This window comes from Camellia sinensis, chromosome 3, assembly GCF_055761805.1.
Source record: "Camellia sinensis isolate YWXY chromosome 3, ASM5576180v1, whole genome shotgun sequence".
Lineage (NCBI taxonomy): Eukaryota > Viridiplantae > Streptophyta > Magnoliopsida > Ericales > Theaceae > Camellia > Camellia sinensis.
In genome coordinates this window covers 222,024,067-222,043,242 of record NC_138963.1, presented here as the reverse complement: position 1 = coordinate 222,043,242, position 19,176 = coordinate 222,024,067, and the positions used below count along the sequence as shown (strand labels likewise).

General features: G+C 36.4%; 1 protein-coding gene across 2 annotated transcripts; it reads left to right on the top strand.

The window, feature by feature from the left end:
• Positions 1 to 2,760: 2,760 nt before the first annotated feature.
• Positions 2,761 to 18,524, top strand: LOC114307347 (enoyl-CoA hydratase 2, peroxisomal). Of its 2 annotated transcripts, XM_082922317.1 has the most exons (13): positions 2,761 to 3,239; positions 3,345 to 3,435; positions 4,407 to 4,429; positions 4,769 to 4,874; positions 5,278 to 5,348; positions 5,560 to 5,632; positions 12,773 to 12,812; positions 13,272 to 13,344; positions 13,418 to 13,568; positions 14,893 to 14,963; positions 15,939 to 16,112; positions 16,229 to 16,325; positions 18,252 to 18,524. In XM_082922317.1, exons 2-12 carry the CDS (start codon positions 3,376 to 3,378, stop codon positions 16,314 to 16,316), a joined length of 930 nt encoding a protein of 309 aa, XP_082778443.1. In that variant the 5' UTR covers positions 2,761 to 3,239; positions 3,345 to 3,375; the 3' UTR covers positions 16,317 to 16,325; positions 18,252 to 18,524. The 2 variants fall into 2 exon arrangements, with proteins under 2 accessions (XP_082778443.1, XP_028108538.1); XM_028252737.2 differs by lacking the exon at positions 18,252 to 18,524 and having other exon boundaries at positions 16,229 to 16,553.
• The last annotated feature ends 652 nt before the right edge of the window (positions 18,525 to 19,176 follow it).

Genomic DNA, 19,176 nt, shown 5'->3' with positions numbered 1-19,176 from the left:
AATGAATATATTTTTTTAAATATAATTAAACTAAACAAAGTTGTTAGTGTATATTAAAAAAAAAAAAATTGATTAGATATTAGTAATAGAGATGCTTTGAAAATATTGGCTAGCAAGAGCGAAAATTTTACGACAAATTATTAATGAATGATCAAAAAGTTATTACAGATTCATGAAAAAATCATAATTTATAATTGTTAATATTTATAAAATGGATAAGGACACACGTTAAAAATGTAATTAATGAGTTTAAACTACCTCCATTTATATGAAAAATGTAAAATACAAATAAAAATAAATATGATAATTTTTAAAAACTAGATATATTTCAACATGGACAAAAATGCCCTCACTTTTAGAATATTGAAATTCACCTATTTATAAAAATATAAAAAATAAATTAGTATTATCCTCTTGAATAAAAAATAAAAAAAATTAAAACATTATAAATAAAAAATGGATTTATAAATCACATAAAATAATAGTACTTTTTTTTATTTAGAAGCTCATTTAAGGTGAAACAATTTCTTCAAATGAATTAATGAATTTCATTTACAATTAGATATTCATCCATTAATGCTATATTAGAAACCCCCCCTCCCCCCCCTCCCAAAAGAAAAAAACAATTCATTGATGTTATAATATTACAACAAAAAATAAAAATAAAATGTATTTCAATTTATTTCAAATAATAATAAACTAAATAAATAAAAATGTTTTATTTAGAATTGTATAATCATTGTATATGTTACAAATTTATATATATATATATATATATATATATAACTATATAAAATAAAATAATAGAAAGAAAATTAGTGGGTGAAATTGAATAAAATACAAATAGGGTATTTTGGTCTTTATATAATAAAGAAAAATTCTTTAGTAATAAGTGTTGCTATTAACACTTTATCAATTATTTTGGACTCCCAATTTTTTAGCTTTTTTATTTTATTTTTTATTATAATAATAATCTCAAATGAAATTACTAAAATGGATATCCCATCTCATAATTGAGTCTACACACCTATTACATCATGAGTTAAGGTTTATGAAAGCACCCACCTCCATTATTACCCATACATCTTTTTCAAATCTGACCTTTAAAACTTACCTACGCTCAAAATCTGGAAAATTCTTTGGCGGCAATATTTCAGTGGTAATGGTGATAACCATTTAATTGCCTACACTTTTCTAACAATGACAATAAGTGGAAATTTTTTCGGCAACCACAACTTCATAAGACGAGAGTAGTATAACAATAAAAGTTCAGAGAAAGTTCATAACTTTGATGGTGTTCTTGGCTCAAATGAGGTTGACTTTGTAAGGATAAGTTTCTTGAAAAAAATGATAAAAATAATAAAATATGTTCGTCATTTTTTCAGGACTAAATTTTGAAACATCTGACTGAAATTCGGGAACACAAAACCGAACATTGTTTATTTGTTCAGGAAGAGGTAACTGAACATTTTTTATTTGTTCAGGAACAGATAACTGAACATTATTAATGAACATTTTTCAAACTTTAAAATCACAAAACTCAAGTAAGATAATGAACAAGAATTGAAATTGTCAGAGAATTCAAAGAAATCCACCTAGAGATTACAAATCTAAACTCGTGGAGATCACATAACCTACAAAAAGAGAATTTTGAATCAATAACAAAAAAAATCTTACATTTAGCTTCTCAGGTCATGAACAAGTATATGGAGATAAATTAGTATTCACCTTCATGGGTTTTGTTAAGATTTTTGAGAGAGAGACTTTTTGAGGTGTGGACGTGTATATTCAATTGAATGGGTAAAATATTTTTACAATGATAATTTTGACATTATTTGAGAAAATGAATCTTTTTTCTAAAGCTTTAAAATTTATAAGTAAGGATTCAAAAAAAATAAAAGATCCAAAATAATTAATAGAGTGCTACACTCTTAATAATTGCTTTAACAACCTTTATTACTTTCTATACAAATAGAAATAATTACACTTATTTAATACATTTCTTAAAGAGTAGTGCTATTTACACCTACCTTTTTATTTAGGACCCCTATCTTTCATATTTTTTTAAATTTCAATTTTATCCAAACATGAAATTCCAAATTTACCCTCATTCCTTCCAACCCTAATTTTCAAACCCTAGATCACCACTGATTGCAACATTCTTCCTTCGGCTACCTTCAACCCCTCTGATGAACCACCGCTGTCGCTATTCCTCTACCGTCGCCATTGTTACCTTTCTAATCGGTATCAACCATAACCACCAATACCAAAAAAAAAAAAAAAAAATAGAAAGAAGAGAAACAGCGCCGTCACTACCTTTTTGGGAAAAAAATTCAACTTTACTGCAATTCAATCTTTTCCACAAATTGGGTTTTGAAGAAAATCACCACAAGGGTTTTGAAGAAAACCACCACAATGTTTTGCCTCAGCCTCTAATTGATGATGCCAAAGAGAATAATGTGGCGGTGGACGGTGGTGGAGATCAGATTGTTGGGAAGAAGAAGAAGACGAATGAGGAAGAGAAAGAAGACGGAGGGAGGGAGGGAGAGAGGGAGGGCGCGGGGCTCGCCGGAGTAACAGTGCCAGAGGTAGAAGGGAGAAGAAGAGTTGGGGTTTAAAGAAGGGAATATATTTGGTATTAAGGTGGGTGGTCAAAGAGAAAATAATAGGATTTTAATTATGTAAGTAGGGTCCAAAGAAGTAGGGGTCGAATGTAAATAAGCAGGGACATTTAGCAACTTTCTTTTTAAATGGTCTCAGTTAATTAATATATTAATTAGTGTATTAATATTAATTATAATAATATTATTAATTTTATTCATTAAATAAATTATAAATATTAATTTTTTTCAAAATTATGTTATATTATCAATTAATACACTAATTAATACAAATAACATTATTTATTATTAAAAACTTGTAAAATTTATCGCTTATTTATAAATTTTATAAAAAAATTATACTGAATTAAAAAAATTTTAACATTTTTTTGGATACACTAGTCGGTGAACTACTAATTTTTTTAAAAAATGAATAATTTATTAGACTTTTTTATCCCAACCAAACGTAGCGTAATTCTCTGTGTGTAGGGTGGGGCCCGCTAGGCGGCGGAGCGGATAGAGCTGGTGATGATTATAAAAACACCTCGATGATGGGAGTTGAACACAAATTTCTGGGATTTCGAAACGATCCGATTGGCGACGAAGAACCATCATCGATATTCTTCTTCTTATTATTAGGTACGTATAATCATCATATCATATTCTCTTACTAGGATTTTACGGTTGCAATAATCAATCTATTCTCAAATTTCAATACTATCAATTGCTTGTTATTCTTCCCAGAACTCGAGAAAAGGATTTCTGTAATCTATCAATGGCCGACTCTTCTTCATTGATTGATCCTGAGCTTGTAATTTCTCACAAGTTCCCTGAGGTATTCACTTGAATTTTGAAATTTGGGATCATATAGTGCGGTACAGTTAAAATTATGTATTCATGTATGAAATCGATCAAAATGAACTTCATATTACCGAATCTAGATCTAAACAACAACGAAAATCAGTTCAATTCAACTTCTAAGTCAATACAATTGAGTTCATTAGAGACACTAAATATATATAGAAATTCGATCAATCATAATTTGGATCTTTTCCTTGTATATGTTTTGATATAATTTGGGTTTCAAAATTGTAGACAGAGAACAAGGAGAGATGACTCTTCATCTTGGTAATCTGGTTCCAATAGAGAGTGAGAGAGTGATTGTTATCTTTACAAACAAATTCACACACACACACATATTTACATATAAAGACAAAACTTGGAATGGGAATACTCCAAGTGTGTTCATATGGTAAAAAACTGTAAGGATTGAAATGTTGACGGAATATAGTATAGATGTGGTTCACACCAAATTAGGGTGTTCACATTATATAATATAGTATAGATGTCTGGAATCTTGTCTCTGCACATTTTTTTTGGAGTTTTGAAAAGAGTGATTTATTTCATAATTGTACCTCATTGAATATGGGCAAATTATGGTATGGCCTCCAGATCTTTGTAAGGAATGAAGGTTTTGTGCATAATGCATATTTAAAATAAAAAAAAATAAAATTATGCTCTTTGTTAATAGACTGTTTGTGAAACAAACTCTGGTAATCTGTCATTTCTTGGTTTTACATGCTTATAAGGTTGACTATGTATTGCACCATTTCTGTGGTTTTGTGCATAATGCAAATTAAAAATAAAAAATAAAAAAATGAAAGCACTGTGCTCTATGTCAATAGACCTGCTTGTGAAACACACATTGGTTATCTGTGTCCTTCCTTGGTTATGTATTGCACATTTTCTGAGACTGGTTGTAATTTATTTCCTTCTATGGTGCTGGATATTTGGGATGGATCGCAGACGACGTACACTTATACTGAAAGGTAAGAGCCCTAAACATATTGGCCTTTTGCAATATATATTCCTGCATTGAACTACTTATAAAAACACAATTGTATTCTCTTCCGTTTATTATAGTTGTTATTTGTTAGTATTTAGTAGTACTTGGTTTTTTTGTTGGTAAAAAGCCAGTTTTTTGGCTTTTTGGCTTTTTTGGGTCACACAATTTCTTTACTTTTTTTACACAAAAAAGCCAAAAAGTCACAAAAAAGTCAAAAAGCCAGCTTTTTACCAACCTCCAAAACACCACATAGTTATCATTATATTTATTAGTTTATCTTTTGCTCCAGGCAAGTAAAATGATGTTTCTGTTTTATTAATAGAGATGCAGCACTCTATGCTCTTGGTGTTGGAGCATGTGGAAGGGATGCCTTGGATAAATATGAGCTCAAATATGTTTACCATGAAGATGGCCAGCAATCCATCCAGGTACTAGAAAATGGAAGTATTTCAGTTTACATGTACCGTATTTTTTAAAGACAAATATAATATTTATTATTTGAGCTACTTTGTCTTTCTCTTTTCTGCTTTTTTCAGCATTCTCAAAATTTAAATAGAATCCGCTCAAGTCAGCTCCATGGCTTGGACATTTTTAGTAATCTAGTTTATCCCAAATGTTTGTGATTCACTTTCTTTTTGGTAATGCCTGTGGATTTTATGTAAACTTCTTAAGTTGTTTTCCTTTTGATGGTCTGCATATTCTTATGGCTTGCCATGCTACTTGAATCTGGAACAGGGTAATGCCGTTGTGAATCTTGTTTTGATGGAATTGACTGCAATAGTGAAAACTCTCTCTCTCTCTCTCTCTCATGTCAAAATTTGCACTTTGTAGGTCCTGCCAACTTTTGGTGTTTTATTTGCTGTTGGATTTCTTTCACATCTTTCTCATGTACCAGGGTTGCAGTAAGTGTTTAATATTTATGAATCTGAAAATTGAGAGAAATTTTCTTTTTCACCTTTTTATACATGAAAGCTAGCTTCTAGACCTTTTTATACGCTATATGCTTTAAGTAGCAAATGCTGGGTCTTAGATTATGCTCTCCATGTCTTTATGCTATATGTTTGCCTTGTCAAATTGAACACTAATTGAAATTCTGTTTGTTACTGTCTCCAGACACGACCCGCGTCTTTTATTACATGGACAGCAATACATAGAAATCTACAAGCCATTTCCTTCTAGTGGTTGTGTAAGGATCTTGACCAGAAGCTCCAGTTTGTAGTCTGATGAATGCCTGAAATCCTTCTAGTTTTTGCATATTCTGTGGTTTTGTGCTAATGTCAATGAGTCTAATTGGAAAGGGCTATAATGTTGGTCTACCAACGTTAGAAATTGTTGAAAGCTTTGATCTGATTTATCAAGGAGAGAATCTGGTTGTAAAATAAATTGATAGAGAGAGAATAAAATTGTATGTATTATTGATTGATATGTTTATATACCTGTCTATTACAAATGGTTCCTTATATAGATGTAGGTGTAGTGGAGTAGGTGGTGGTAGGTGAGGAGTAGGTGAGTGTAGTATGTGAGTGTGTGGTAGGTGATGGTAAGTGTGTGGTAGGTGATGGTAAATTTTAACAGCCCCCGCAAACTCAAGGGGATAGGAACTAACCAACTTGAGTTTGGAGAGAGTAACAAAACAAGAAAATACATAAAAATAAAAGAGGATAGGTGACACTGTATGGTCGTGTCAGACCATTGGTGAAGACACTGGATGGTGGTGTCATAACGTTGTAGAGGACACGGTATGGGGGTGTCATAACGTTGTAGAGGACATTGTATGGGGGTGTCATAACGTTGTAGAGGACACTGTATGGTGGTGTCAGACCGATGTAGAAGACAGTTTATGGGGTCATGTCGGACCGTTGTAGCAGACACTGTGTGGTCGTGTCAGACCGATGTAGAAGACAGTTTATGGGGTCATGTCGGACCGATGTAGAAGACAGTTTACGGGGTCATGTCGGACCGTTGTAACAGACACTGTTGTGACAGTTGTTGTGACAGTTTACGGAGTCTTGCTGGACCCTTGTAGAAACTAACCGGAATCAATGTCGGGACAGTTTACAGAGTCTTGTCGGACCCTTGTAGAAACTAACCGGATTCAATGTCGGGACAGTTTACAGAGTTTTGTCGGACCCATGAAGGAGCTAACCGGAATCAATGTCGGGACAGTTTACAGAGTCTTGTCGGACCCTTAAAAAGTCGCACTCTCAAAAGGTGTGCCCAATCCATAAAAAGGCGTGCCATCAAAAGGCGCGCCCACTTCATCAAAAGACGTGCCCGACAGAAAGCGTCGAGCCATCAAAAGGGGCGCCTGACACGCGGCGATGCACGTGATTGACAGAGCGCGTGTCTGCCTCGTCGTCTCTGTCTTTATAAACCAAAGCGAAGTCTGAGGTTTGGAAGCATAACAAACCAGTTGAAACCTCTTCGTTCTCTGTAACATTCTGTAACCAACCCTTCTCTGAAACACTCAGCAACCCAAAAACATGGCTTCTTCTTCCCGTTTAGCTACCCAGAACATAGCCTCTTCTTCCCGTGGTCTGCTCACTCTCTTTCCCGACCTCAACGAGTCAACAAGAGAGATAACTGGTGCGGTGGCCTGTGAACCTCAACCAAACACCTCTGGTTTTGCTCCGTTGAACTTTCCGATGCGGTCGGTGGAGCAAAAAATGGCAGTGCAAACGGATATTGAAGCTAATCAGTATACATTGAAGTCCTGTGTTGAAACTATGACTGCGGTCACAAACTTGTCGCACCGGCTACAGAGCAGGACAAATGAGGTGCAACAGTTAAACTCCCAACTGGCTCTGCTCCAGCGCATGTATAAGGATGCGCGAGCAGAGATAAGTGTGCTAAAGGCAGAAAACAAGGAGCTGAAGCGGAAGGCCTCCGTGATGTTCCGATTTGGAGGTCCACCGTATGCTGTAGTGGAAGAGCAGGGAGGAGGCAACTTGCTTGGTGGTCTAGGAAGCATGGAGGCTGGGCAGTCACGGGACAACCAAGAGAAAAGCAAGAAGAAGAGACCCACAGCAGAGTAGAGAAGAAAAAATCCCACTGTGGGTGCGGTTGTGTTGTTTTTGTTTGTTTGTTTTTTTTTTTTTTTTTTTTTTTTGTAAAATTGTGATCGGGGTTGATCCCTAAGATGAATAAAATATGAGTTGTTGTGCAAATTTGTAAATTGTTTTGGGTTTTTTTTTTTTTTTTTTTCGTTTTTTTGGATGATTGTGGTGTAAAATTGTGAATGTTTTTTTTTTTTTTTTTTTTTTTTGGGTCTTGTTTTGGTAATGGAAAAAGAAAGATAAAAGAAAATAAAGAAAGCGGAGATTTGAGGGAGTCGGTGAGTGGGGTGCAAAAAGGAAAGATTGGTTTTAAAAAAGAAAAAAATGAGGCATGGTAGGTATGGAAAAGATGTTGTTTTGGGTGGGGGAGATGATAGCCGCCAATGGAACTGCCATTTGATTTTATTATGAAATGGTAACGCTTCTCACACACTGGATTACCACTCCAACCGACGACTCGGCACTGATCGCAGTATACGGATCGAGATCTGGCCACGTCCTCCTCCACGACGTCGAGGCACACCACCGCCGGCGAAGTCTGGTCGGCTAGATCACCGACTCGGAACAGGATCTGCCACGTCAGCAGGTGGGAAAGAGAGAGGACGGTGGCTGAAGGGTAGCGTGTTTGGTCAGGAACGCCCTCACGCTGGTCCTGAAAGGTCCAACGTCGTCGTAGACAGCGTCGCCGGAGGAGGGGAAAGTGAGGAAGTCGTTGATATCGGCCGTGACTCGCCTCTTCATCCGCTTCAAAGGCCGTCCATTCAAGACCATGCTGTTTCTTCAGATCTAGGCGCGTGTTGGGTCAGATCTGGGCTGATCGAAGCTTTTCTCTTGTCGCCTTTGTCTCAGTGCTCGAGCACTGAGTTGACTCACACGTTCTGATCTTCGATTGTGCTCGGACGAATTCGTATCAGCTTTTGCGGATGGTTTGAGGAATTCTTGAGGTTTTGGTGCTGTTGAATCATGGGTAGTAGTGAGATAGATAAACCTGCAAAGGTGCCAAAGGAGGCGAAGGAGTCTAAGACGCCTACTACGCAAGAACAGTCTTCATCTACACCCACTGGCACAGCTGCTCCAGACTGGTCTGGTTTTCAGGCATATTCTCCTATGCCTCCACACGGGTTCTTGGCATCAATCCCTCAAGCCTTTTGCTATTCCTTCCCCTAATGGCATTGCTGAGGCTTCTGGGAACACGCCTGGTAAAACCTCAGGAGGATCTGCTAATGGAGTCTATTCCAAAAAGTGATGACAGTGGGAGTGAAGGTTCAAGTGAAGAAGAGTGAAGGTATGTGTAGAAAATTCTAGTGGACTAGGTTGAGGTCCGGCGGGCGGCTAAGGTGAGGTTGCCGCCCGCCGGGGAAGCGAAAATACTAGGTTCTAAATCTGCTCTGATACCATGTAAAATAAATTGATAGAGAGAGAATAAAATTGTATGTATTATTGATTGATATGTTTATATACCTGTCTATTACAAATGGTTCCTTATATAGATGTAGGTGTAGTGGAGTAGGTGGTGGTAGGTGAGGAGTAGGTGAGTGTAGTAGGTGAGTGTGTGGTAGGTGATGGCAAGTGTGTGGTAGGTGATGGTAAATTTTAACACTGGTGTACCTTCCTTTTATGCCCCTTGTCAGCATTGACTATTTCTTTATAGCAAGATGCCTCAGCTACTACACCTAACCATTTGAATATAAAGAATGAAATTAATTTAGAGGTTACAAAAGCAACATCCATATAAGACACATTGGAAGTAATGTTGAGTGTTTTTTTTTTTTTTTTTTTTTTTTGGGGGGGGGGGGGTCTTAATTTCTCTCAGCCAACTGTATATGTGCTGAATTGATTGTTATTTATTTTTCATTTTTTGTGACTTAATTACCTATATCTTAATTTGTTAGAATTTACCATAACCCACTCCACCTACCACCTCCACTAACACTCACTCCACCTACCACCTCCACTACCCCTTCACCTACTACCTTCTTCTCTTCTATATATGAATCATTGTAAACAGAATACAATACATATCTATCAATAATACAATCAATATCTATACAATTCTCTATTTCTCTTTATACATTAAATTTTTCTACATGGTATCAGAGCAGGTTTAGAACCTAGTATTTTCGCTTCCCCGGCGGGCGGCAACCTCACCTTAGCCGCCCGCCGGACCTCAACCTAGTCCGCCGGACCTCAACCTATTCCGCTGTCATCTCTATCAATACATATAGCTTCCAGTTCGCCGCCACCAGAGGCGACTTCTCTACATACAAAGATCAACCACCTTCTCAACCTTTTAGTTCTACTACTGTGACCCTCTCTATGATGGTTTTGGTGTCTCTGCAATGTGGGCTGTTCTTACTATTGTTGTTGTCTTTGACTTCTCTGTGGGTGCAACACTTGGAAGGGGTGTAAATAGGGGTTTTGCAACACTGCTTGCTGGTACTCTTGGCGTTGGAGCTCATCGAATTGCTAGTTTTTCTGGAGAAATATGTGAGCCCATACTACTTGGGCTTTTTCGTCTTCATACTAGCTGTAGTAGTGACATTCATAAGATTTTTTCCAGGAATGAAAGCAAGATACGATTATGGGCTGCTGATATTTATATTAACATTCTGTTTAATATCAGTATCTGGTTATAGAGATGATGAGGTGTTAGAGATGGCCCACAGGAGGCTATCCACCATACTCATCGGTGGTGCCAGCGCTGTGATTGTGTGTGTATGCATTTGTCCATATGTGGTGCTGGTGTTGTCAAGGGCTTCCAGCCATCTATCTATCAGGCAAATAATGGTGGGGCCAATTTTGTGGCACATGGTTAGAACCTTTTCAGAGGACTACAATGATTTGAATGTTGAGCCTTCGTTTGGAGAGACCAATCTCGACTTTGAAGGCAGAGAGAGGAGCACTAAGGAAAGCACACCCATTCTTCTTTTATTTATTTAATCACACTCACCAAGTTTGTTTCACTCTCATTATCACATCCATACACACCGGTATCATGTTGTCTTCAACTTTCTTTTATTTATCATTTTAAAATACACCATTATCATGTTGTTCCCCACCTTCTTTACTTTATATATATATATATATATATATATATCTCTTTTTATTATATTCTATTACTCAAACTCTCCTCCATTTGATTTTAAAATCACTTATTTTTTATTTATTTTTTTCAAATCACTTTTCCTCCTTTTTACATACCCCCACTTTATTTTTGAAACAATCACCCTGATATTTTTCATATAATCCATCTATACATATTTTTTTTATCTATTTTCTTTCTCCCTTGTTTTCTTTCATTTTATTTTTATTTTTTCAACACAACACTCCCAAAAAAAAAACAAAAAAAACATTTTACAAACTTGTCATTTCTTCATGCCGGAGATCAACCCCGATCAGCATTTTACACCAAAAAAAAAAAAAAAAAAAAAAAAAACACACACAAAACAACCACATCCACAGGCGGGATTTTGCTTCTCTACTCTGCTGCGGGTCGCTTTTTCTTGCCTCCGTCCTGGGCGGCCCTTGCTGGTGCTGCCTCTGTGTTTCCCGCACCCACTCCACTGGGCACGATCACTACTCCCTGCTCCTCCACTGCAGCATATGGCGGACCTCCAAATCGGAACATAACGGTGGCCTTCCGCTTCAGTTCCTTATTTTCCGCCTTTAGCACACTTATCTCTGCTCGCGCATCCTTATACATGCGTTGGAGCAGAGCCAGTTGGGCGTTTAACTGCTGCACCTCATTTGTCCTACTCTGCAGCCGGTGCGACAAGTTTGTGACCGCAGTCATGGTTTCCACACATGACTTCAAAGTATACTGATTCGCCTCAATATCTGATTGCGCTGCCATTCTTTGCTCCACAGACCGCATAGGAAAGGTCAACGGAGCAAACTCAGGGGCGTTTGGTTGAGGTTCAAGGGCAACCGCACCGGTTATCTCTCTTGTGGACTCGTTGAGGTCGGGAAAGAGAGTAAGCAGACCACGGGAAGAAGAGGCCATGTTTTGGGTAGCTGGACGGGAAGAAGAGGCCATGTTTTTGGGTTGCTAAGTGTTTCAGAGAAGCAGCGATTACCGATTGGTACTGTCAGACAGGGTTGGTTACAGAGTGTTTCAAGATTTGCAGCTCTTCGAGACAAGCTCTCTGAGAATGCAGAGGTTTCAACTGGTTTGTTATGCTTCCAAGCCTCAGCCTCCGCTTCGGTTTATAAAGACCCTGACGAAGAGGCCGACACGCGTTCTGTCGGTCACGTGCATCGCCGCGTGTCTGGCGCGCCTTTTGATGGCTCGCCGCTCGATGATTTCTGTCGGGCACATCTTTTGATAAAGTGGGCGCGCCTTTTGAGGGCGCGACTTTTGCGGGCTCGATATATATATCTACATGTATATCTTTTGGGCAGCCTATATACACACTCATACAGTCTTCTACAGCGGTCCGACATGACCCCATAAACTGTCTTCTATATGGGTCCGACAAGACTCTGTAAACTGTCCCGACATTGATTCCGGTTAGCTCCTTTATGGGTCCGACAAGACTCTGTAAACTGTCCCGACATTAATTCCGGTTAGCTCCTTCATGGGTCCGACAAGACTCTGTAAACTGTCCCGACATTGATTCCGGTTAGCTCCTGTATGGGTCCGACAAGACTCTGTAAACTGTCCCGACATTGATTCCGGTTAGTTTCTACAAGGGTCCAGCAAGACTCCGTAAACTGTCACAACAACTGTCACAACATTGTCTGCTACAACGGTCCGACATGACCCCATAAACTGTCTTCTACATCGGTCTGACACCGCCATCCAGTGTCCTCTACACCGTTATGACAACCCCATACAGTGTCCTCTACAACGTTATGACACCCCCATACAGTGTCCTCTACAACGTTATGACACCACCATCCAGTGTCTTCACCAATGGTCTGACACGACCATACAGTGTCACCTATCCTTTTTTATTTTTATGTATTTTCTTGTTTTGTTCCTCTCTTCAAACTCAAGTTGGTTAGTTTCTATCCTCCTTGAGTTTGCGGGGGGCTGTTAGAATTTACCATAACCCACTCCACCTACCACCTCCACTAACACTCACTCCACCTACCACCTCCACTACCCCTTCACCTACTACCTTCTTCTCTTCTATATATGAATCATTGTAAACAGAATACAATACATATCTATCAATAATACAATCAATATCTATACAATTCTCTATTTCTCTTTATACATTAAATTTTTCTACATAATTTTATTTGCTTCAATTGTGTTGGTGCAGATGCAAAATAAAGCAAGCATCTCCGGATTGCATGATAAAGGTTCGTTTAGAAGGTGAAATAGCAATATTTAACAATAAATATAATTCTTCATATCTTTTTACTGGAAGTTTCCAACCAAAAATAAGTAATTGGAAAAAAAAAAAAAAGGAAGGGAAAATAAAAATATGGCACCGTGCGTCATCCATGATGAGTTTCACAGCAGCAAAGAATGGTGGTTTTCTTTTGTTACACGCTTTCAAGCCATATTACCTTCTACAATTTGTGACGAAGATCTTGAATGAAGCAATTTGGAAATCCATGTTTTCAAAAAGTAGGATTTCCGCAATGCATCAATTTCAAAGTTTACCTCTTTTATGCTCAAATTTTAGGAAGTTAGTAATAAAGTATGATTTCATGCTTCTTGATATCTTTGAAGATAGAAGATCATGTTATTAGTAATGATGTAGGTTTTATATCATCATTATTATTTCTTTTCTTTTTTGCCCCCTCCTTGTGCAGGTAAAGCAGCAATTCTTGAGGTAGAAGTCATAAGTTATGAGAAAGAGTCCAGTGAACCAATCTGCTTGAACAGGTAAATTTTTGTTTTTGTAGTAGATGTAAAGATGTTTATTTGTAATTAACACGACAAGGACAATGCAATGCAGAATGACTGTCTATCTGAGGGGTGCTGGTGGCTTTTCAAAATCATCTCACCCATACTCCTATAGCAAGAATTCAGCAAGCCAGAATTTAGCTGCTAAAATTCCAAATAGGCAACCATTTGCAGTTTATGAGGAATGCACTCAACCATCTCAGGCATGTAGCATTTACGTTGTGCTGAAAATGATATTTGAAAATTACATTCTCTGTACTACATGTGCTTTATTGTAAATTGTAATTTTACACAAAGTCGTATGCACTAGATAGGTACCACACACATGAACGTGTTGCAAGTGCATGTATATGATTTTATCCCTTGGGATAAGCGAGGAGGAGGAAGAGAGAGATGGGAATGTGAGTTAGTTGTAAGGAGTTCTCATATATTCAAAATCGCTTGAAAGTGTTTCAAATATATATATATATTAAGGTCATTCGTGGAATGGCAAAGGAAGGATTGATCCAATATCCATCCCTCAAAAGTAGATGGGTGTTTTGCTTTCTATTATAGTATAGAAGATCATGACACTTGGATATGAGAGAGGGACAGAGATGAGGGGGAGGAGTGGGTGGACAGGCGGATGAGATTCATGATTGAGGCGGAAGGGGATGGTTGTCTGGATGCTCATTGAATTTCCTCTCTCAAGACAAGGCACGCTTAGACCAGTCTTAAAGAAAGAGGGGCCTTGACCAAGACCTATGATACCTCAATGGTTGTATCATACCTACCCCTGAGCCATTCTCACAAAATCGAAAAGAACACATCATATCTACCAATTTTCCACATATGATGTGCCTCTAATTTGAGTAGTCAAGGGGTTGAGCCACTTGTCCCTAGCTGAGATGGCCTTCCCTGGCTCACCACCCTATGTAAGGAGGTCTCCTATGCATGCAAAGAACACCTTACACTCTCCACGGTACACACAACTCCTAACTGCCACCCTTTCTCTCTCATCAGGCTGCCTTGGCTCTCTCCTCACCCACCTACATTGGTCTCCAACCATTTGCTGACCATCTTCCTAAAGGGTACCCCTCTACCAACTCTTCACCTTCCATTCAGAGTTGCATAACTGGGTTGGGGTCACCCCCCCTCACTCCTGCGGCCCAACCTGATTGGGTTTTACGCCCACTCCCCAAACCTGCTCCATTAGGGTCAGAGGGGAGTTTAGAAACCTGGCTTAACAAATCGAAGAGCTATATTAGCATTTTTAAAATTGCAGCACATTTTTTGAGGTCAAACAATTAAGGGATAATATTGGAAAAGTAATTATGGGAGTTCGGAGGTTTAGTGTGATTGCCTCAATAATCAATTGCATGTATGCCAAAATGAGCTTTTTCAAAGAGTCATTTTGAGATGGAAGGTGTGCTCTGTGTAATTCTGTTTGGTATATTAGTCTTTGAAGGATTCTGAACCTCTCTCTCTCTCTCTGTGCATTGTTGTTTGTGTTAGACAAGATTCTCAACCTTCATTGCTGTTATGCAGGCATTGCTGTATAGGCTATCCGGTGACTATAATCCATTGCATTCAGATCCTAAGGTTGCAGAAATTGCAGGGTTAGTGCACCAAATAATTCAAAACTGCATTCTCTTGCCATGTTTTTATTATTATTATTATTTTTTTTGTTTACGCTCTATTAGACGTGCTGCTATTGACTCCTGGGACTATGCTTCATTTCCCATTGGCAAGTTTATGCATTTTCAGCCAACATAATAAATAATCAATGATTATTGATGCATTCTTGGCTGTTTTAACTTCTTTAGAGCTTATTCACCCCAAGAAAACTTCTGTAGGGCTAAGCATCTAAACTGCGTATGCTTTGTACAATGGGATGGTTGGAGCTCACATTCAACTATTGCCCATGACTGGAAAATAAAACAAAGAGAGAAGGAATAAAAATTACATTGGCAAGGGAAAATAGGTTTTGGATTGTGTAGTGTGGGTCATTTCCTTTAGCAACGGTGGTTACATCTCTTTTCCTTTGAAGACATTTAATCAGATTACCTTCTCTCACACTGTTGCTCCATGTAACAACAGTTAACTGGAGTCCCTTTTCATTTGCTACATTATAGACTGCCGACTTCTAGAAAACAGTTGAATAGACAAAAGGTACATGCAGAGAGTATATTGTTTGCAAAAAGTGAAGTGCAAACTGCTTTTTTTTCATTTTATTTTTTTCCCCCTGTATATTTTGAGTTCCTGGGAGTACGAAATTGCATTTCATAAATCTGTTTTTTTTTTTCCCTTGCATTTTCAAGGAATTAATACATATTGCACACTAATGTCATCTATAGAATTTCATGAGATGGCTTTTTTTTTCTTTTTTTCTTTTTAAATTGTGAAACTACTACTGATAGTTTTGGCTATATTGTCTGTGATGGATAATAAGAGGGGAATCAGGGATGGATGTATTCCTTTTAAATGGTTCGGTTATTTAAAATAGTATGTATATATATATATTTGTTTTTATTATATTGGTCATGCATCTGCCCTCATAGTTTGCTCTATTTTGTTTTATCATTTTTCCAAAGATTTTCTCGCCCGATACAGCATGGGTTGTGCACAATGGGCTTTGCGGTCAGGGCTATCATCAAGTGTATCTGCGGGGGAGACCCAAACATGATCAAAAACATCTCGGGACGATTTCTTTTACATGTCTACCCTGGTGAAACCTTGATCATGGAGATGTGGCTTGAAGGCTTGAGGTAGATCTTTCTTTTTCTTTTTTATTTTTTCTGGGGTCAATTTTTCTCTTCCTGAGTTGTGGTTTTTTGTTCGTGTTCATGTGAAGAGAACTTTAATAAAACTAAAAACTGCGCAGGGTTGTATATCAGGTAAAGGTGAAAGAACGGAACAAGGCAGTGCTTTCTGGCGTCATTGATCTCACTCATTTGACTTCGTCTCTGTAAATTCTCACGGTGCGTATCATCCAAAATATAAAAAGTTTATGTACTATATGAATAACTGTTTTTAGGGTTGTGGTTTGGTTTGTTGAGAGAATCATCCCCAATATGTTTCAATAAATTATAGTGGTGTATCTACTTTGTGATATCTGTTTGGCTTATTCATGGATGAATTTAATCCCAGTGCACATTTTGTAATTTTTGATTTAATTTGAAAAGAAAATGCCGGTGAATTGGTGTTTACCTTTTTGGGTGATTTATTCTCGTCTTTAATAATTTTTTTTTAACAATTTCAAAAAGTTTAGTGTCAGTTTGATTTAATTTTTCAAAATTTATTTTTAAATGAGTTCTCGTTTAGTTTTTATGGTTTTTTTAATATTTCAATCAAATTTTTTTTTTTTGTTCTTTTTAGATGCATTTAATCATGATAAAATAATTTGATTAAAATATTTTAATATTCAAAAAAGACATTTAAGCCAAAAATTGTGAATTTTTTATTTTTAAACAAAAACATAATTTTTAAAATTCATATATACAAAACAAACTGAAAATTAAAAAAATCCACACAATTTGTTTACTTTTTTGGGTACGAAATATTTTTTTAACAATTTCAAAAAATTTAGTGTCAGTTTGATTTGATTTTTCAAATTTTTTTTAAATGAGTTATTGTTTATTTTTTATGATTTTTAAAAATATTTTAATCAATTTTTTTTTGTTCTTTTTAGATGCACTTAATCATGATAAAATAATTTGATTAAAATGTTTTAATATTCAAAATTTCAAAAAAAAAATTCAAAAAAGACAAATTTAAGCCAAAAATCGTTAATTTTTTATTTTTTATTTTTTATTTTTCAAAAAAAAAAAACATTATTTTTAAAATTCATATATACAAAACAAACTGAAAAGTAAAAAAATTCACATAATTTTTTTCAAAAAGTTACTAAAGACAAAATCCCAAACAGCATAAGCCACGTGAAAGCGATTCTTAACAACGCAAAAGACCATTTTTCCCTATAAAGATAAATAATTTAATTTCACATATAATTGTTATTATCATTTCCTACTTCTAAAAACAAAATAAGGTCAGTTAGGAAGCACATGATAAAACAAGATAGTTTTGCTTATAAAATTAAAATTATGAGGGTCAACTTAAAAACTAGGAGTTTTTTTTTTTTTTTTTTTTTAAATATTATAAAAAAACAAACTATTTAGCGAATTGACCCACTTTTCAAACTATTTGGAAAAGTAACTCAGTTTTGAAATCACATCTTGAACATGTACTTTCAAATTGAAATCACATCTTGAAAATGCACTTTCAAATTGAAATCGCATATTCAACATGCAATTTTAACTTGAAGTTGCATGTTGAAAATGCAATTTCAAGTCTACATGGACAGATTTAAAGTATAAGTTTAAAGTCTACATGGACAATGGCTTGCTGATGTGGCTTGAAATTGCATATTGAAAATTCAATTTCAAGTAATGAAATTGCATGTTCAAAATGCAATTTCAACTACAAATCTCTCAATTCGAAATCGCTTCAAATGATACACCTCTGATCTCTATCACGAGAGAGAGCTACCCCCACCTCTGATCTCTATCACGAGAGAGAGCTACCCCCCTTCACTTCAATGCCCGACTCCCTCAACTCCTCCACTTCACTCGGACGCTGTATTCTGTCTTTCCTTGGACTCCAACGCCCGACTTCCGACTCTGTCTATATTTCCATAATTATGATGGAAAAGTAAAAAAAAAACATATTTAATATGAAATTTTGATTCCAACCCTAATTAAGTTGGGATGGTTTGATTGAAGGCATAAAAAATTGAAAACTAGATTAGTTGGTTGATTTAGTTTTGAGTTTAACACTAACTGAATCAATTGAATCCATGTTCAGTCTTATGTACTACCTACCTCCATACTATACTTTATTGTAAGCAGGGCTTTGTACTAGCTGCAACCTATTTTCGGGCGACTTTGGATTATGATTCAAGCAATACAGTGGATTAGTTCGATCCGTACTTGCAGTTACTTGAAATCGCATCTTCAACATGCAACTTTCAATGAATTCGCATATTCAACATGCAACTTCAAATGATATAGCATCTTCATCATGCAACTTTCAATGAAATAACATCTTCAACATGTAACTTCAATTGCCCCGTGCGATTTTGTAGATCTTAAGTACGATTTGAATACACTTGAATTTCACCAGTTCTGTCCTGTCCTGTCGATTGTAAGTATGATTCACTCACTTTAAATTGCATGTTGAAAATGCAACTTCAGTTGAAATTGCATGTTCAACATGCAACTTTAATTCAAATCGCATCCTCAACATGCAACTTCAATTGATGTCCTATTCCCACCATGCAATTTCATTTGAAATCGCATGTTCAACATGCAACTTCAAATGAAATTACATGTTCAACACGCAACTTCAATTGTGCTACCCACTTGAAATTGCATGTTCAAAGTGCTCCTTCAATTCGAATCGCATGTTCAAAATGCAACTTCTCTTGAAATTGCATCTTAAACATGCAATTTCACCAACCATCACCTCTGTTGAGTATGATACAGTAAACGTTTGCAGTACTATTTCTTCAGTTTAGTAAAATTTTTTTAAAAAAATCTTGTATGTACAAACTTGAACTGAAATTGTAGTTGAAATTGCAATTTTAACATGCAATTTCAAACCACATCAGCAAGCCATTGTCCATGTAGACTTCAAACTTATACTTCAAATCTGTCCATGTAGACTTGAAATTGCATTTTCAACATGCAACTTCAAGTTAAAATTGCATGTTGAATATGCAATTTTAATTTGAAAATGCATTTTCAAGATGCGATTTCAATTTGAAAGTACATG